A 1,833-nucleotide genomic window follows, 5' to 3' on the forward strand; every position below is an offset into this window, starting at 1 on the left:
AAAGAATATTATTTTGAGAAATATGGTAGGCCCTACGATGTAATATTATTTCTTTTTCACCAGACTAACAATTCCTCAGCAATTCATTTTATTGGGCATAGACCTACGTCACACATCTACCTCGGAGACTGTAATTGTGATAGAGTAGCACACTCGAAACATTCAAAACCTTGAGGCATTGATGTTAGCTTGGACAACATTGCTCATCGCCTCTGAACGACGCCGACGAAAGTTACAGTTTTGCCAACATAATCTGAACATCAATGTCATAGATTTTTTTTTTTTTGTTCTAATCTAGATCTCTGTGATCACGTTGACTTATATTTCCAGCGTAGTATTTTGTCTGTAATGTAAAGTAATGACGGGTCGAAATAATGATGCAAAGAAGACACACACAAGTCACATATTGTTGGTCTCAATGTTCACAATTTCGCTTTGTGTCTCGCAGCTCTTAGCGGCGCTGAAAACTTGCGATGTCTGCCTGTCACTAGTATTGTAGTCGAGGATGCGTGCCAGCAGTTGGGAGGGCTCCGGGATATCACGCCAGCGCCGTCGCAACACACAGGCCATGACCACCCTGAAGTGAGGATGCTTCCAGCCGTAGATGAACGGATTAAGGCAACTGTCCGTTACGAGTGGGAGAGACACGTAGGGCATCACACTGAGAACACGGTGCAGTGCGGGTCCTTCCAGGAATGGGATAGCCAGAAATACACCCATGAAGGGAGTTAAGCACAGGACGAAGCAGCATACAACGCATAGGAGGTTCTTAGTTATTGCGAGCTCGGTACGACAACTTCTCTTGGTGGGCATTGAGCGTGACCTGGTCTTGAGAACGCTCCTTTTCACGTGCCTAAAGAGTAGACAGTAGCTAAAGAACGTCACACCGAAGGCAATTGTAAACAAGCAAATCACGAGGAAAACGAAAGTATTTGCATTCTTGTGAGTGAAGTCACAGACGCAGAGTCGTGTGAAGGCGTTATATCCCAGACGACCATGACCAGTAAGAAGAGGAACGACTAAAACTAAGATGGGACACAACCAAGACATTGCTACCATGAGGACCAGATTTCTTGAAGAGAAGACGCGATTGTATGTGTGCTTAGGTTTGATGATGAGCACACAGCGATTTAGAGCAATCAGCACTATTGTAATGACGCTGCTCACGATCGATATGATAGCAAGTGCAGCAGTCAACTGGCAAAGCACCTCGGGGAGTGTTCTGCTGTTTCTAGTCAAAAAGGAGACGGCATGAGACGGTTGAACTGCGCAAACCAACAGGTCACTGACGCAAAGATTGACAATGAGGCAGGAGGTTTTCGTTTGGAGCTTCCTCGAGAATGCACTCGCGAGCAACAGCACGACGTTCCCTGTCACCCCAACAACGAACATAGCGCTATATCCTACGGCTAAACAAATATCTCCAGGAGCCAGACTGGAATTAGATTTACCCAAAGTCTCATTACTGTCTTGGTAGCCAGCTACATCCGCCATCTTGTCTCGCGGAAAGCACAGCTCTAAAATGACAACCACACAGGAGCAATTTCCATTGCACTGTGTTTATAATGTCTTCAGAACAAAAAAAAAGGCAATGCAATTTGCAGACCGCTGCAAGGATCCCTTTGTTGCTAATCCAAGGTTTCGTTCTTGCTCTTATTGATGATCCTTTCGATAGAAGAATTCCATGGCCCGAAACACTCTGGTCAGTTGTTGGCGCAGGCTTTAACAATACCTTTTTTTTTTTGTTCTTTCATTTTTTTTCACGTAAGACTACTTGACATTAAAGGGATGGTATAGTTTTGGTCGAGGAGGGGCTTAAGGTTACCAACATTT

The 1,833-nt window shown here is 44.7% G+C and overlaps 1 protein-coding gene across 1 annotated transcript; it reads right to left on the minus strand.

Annotated features, from left to right (window-relative positions):
• Positions 1 to 399: 399 nt before the first annotated feature.
• Positions 400 to 1,494, minus strand: LOC140244894 (rhodopsin, GQ-coupled-like). The gene has a single exon (XM_072324503.1). The coding sequence runs from the start codon at positions 1,492 to 1,494 to the stop codon at positions 400 to 402; it is 1,095 nt and encodes a 364-aa protein (XP_072180604.1).
• Positions 1,495 to 1,833: the final 339 nt, after the last annotated feature.

This window comes from Diadema setosum, chromosome 21 (assembly GCF_964275005.1).
Source record: "Diadema setosum chromosome 21, eeDiaSeto1, whole genome shotgun sequence".
Lineage (NCBI taxonomy): Eukaryota > Metazoa > Echinodermata > Echinoidea > Diadematoida > Diadematidae > Diadema > Diadema setosum.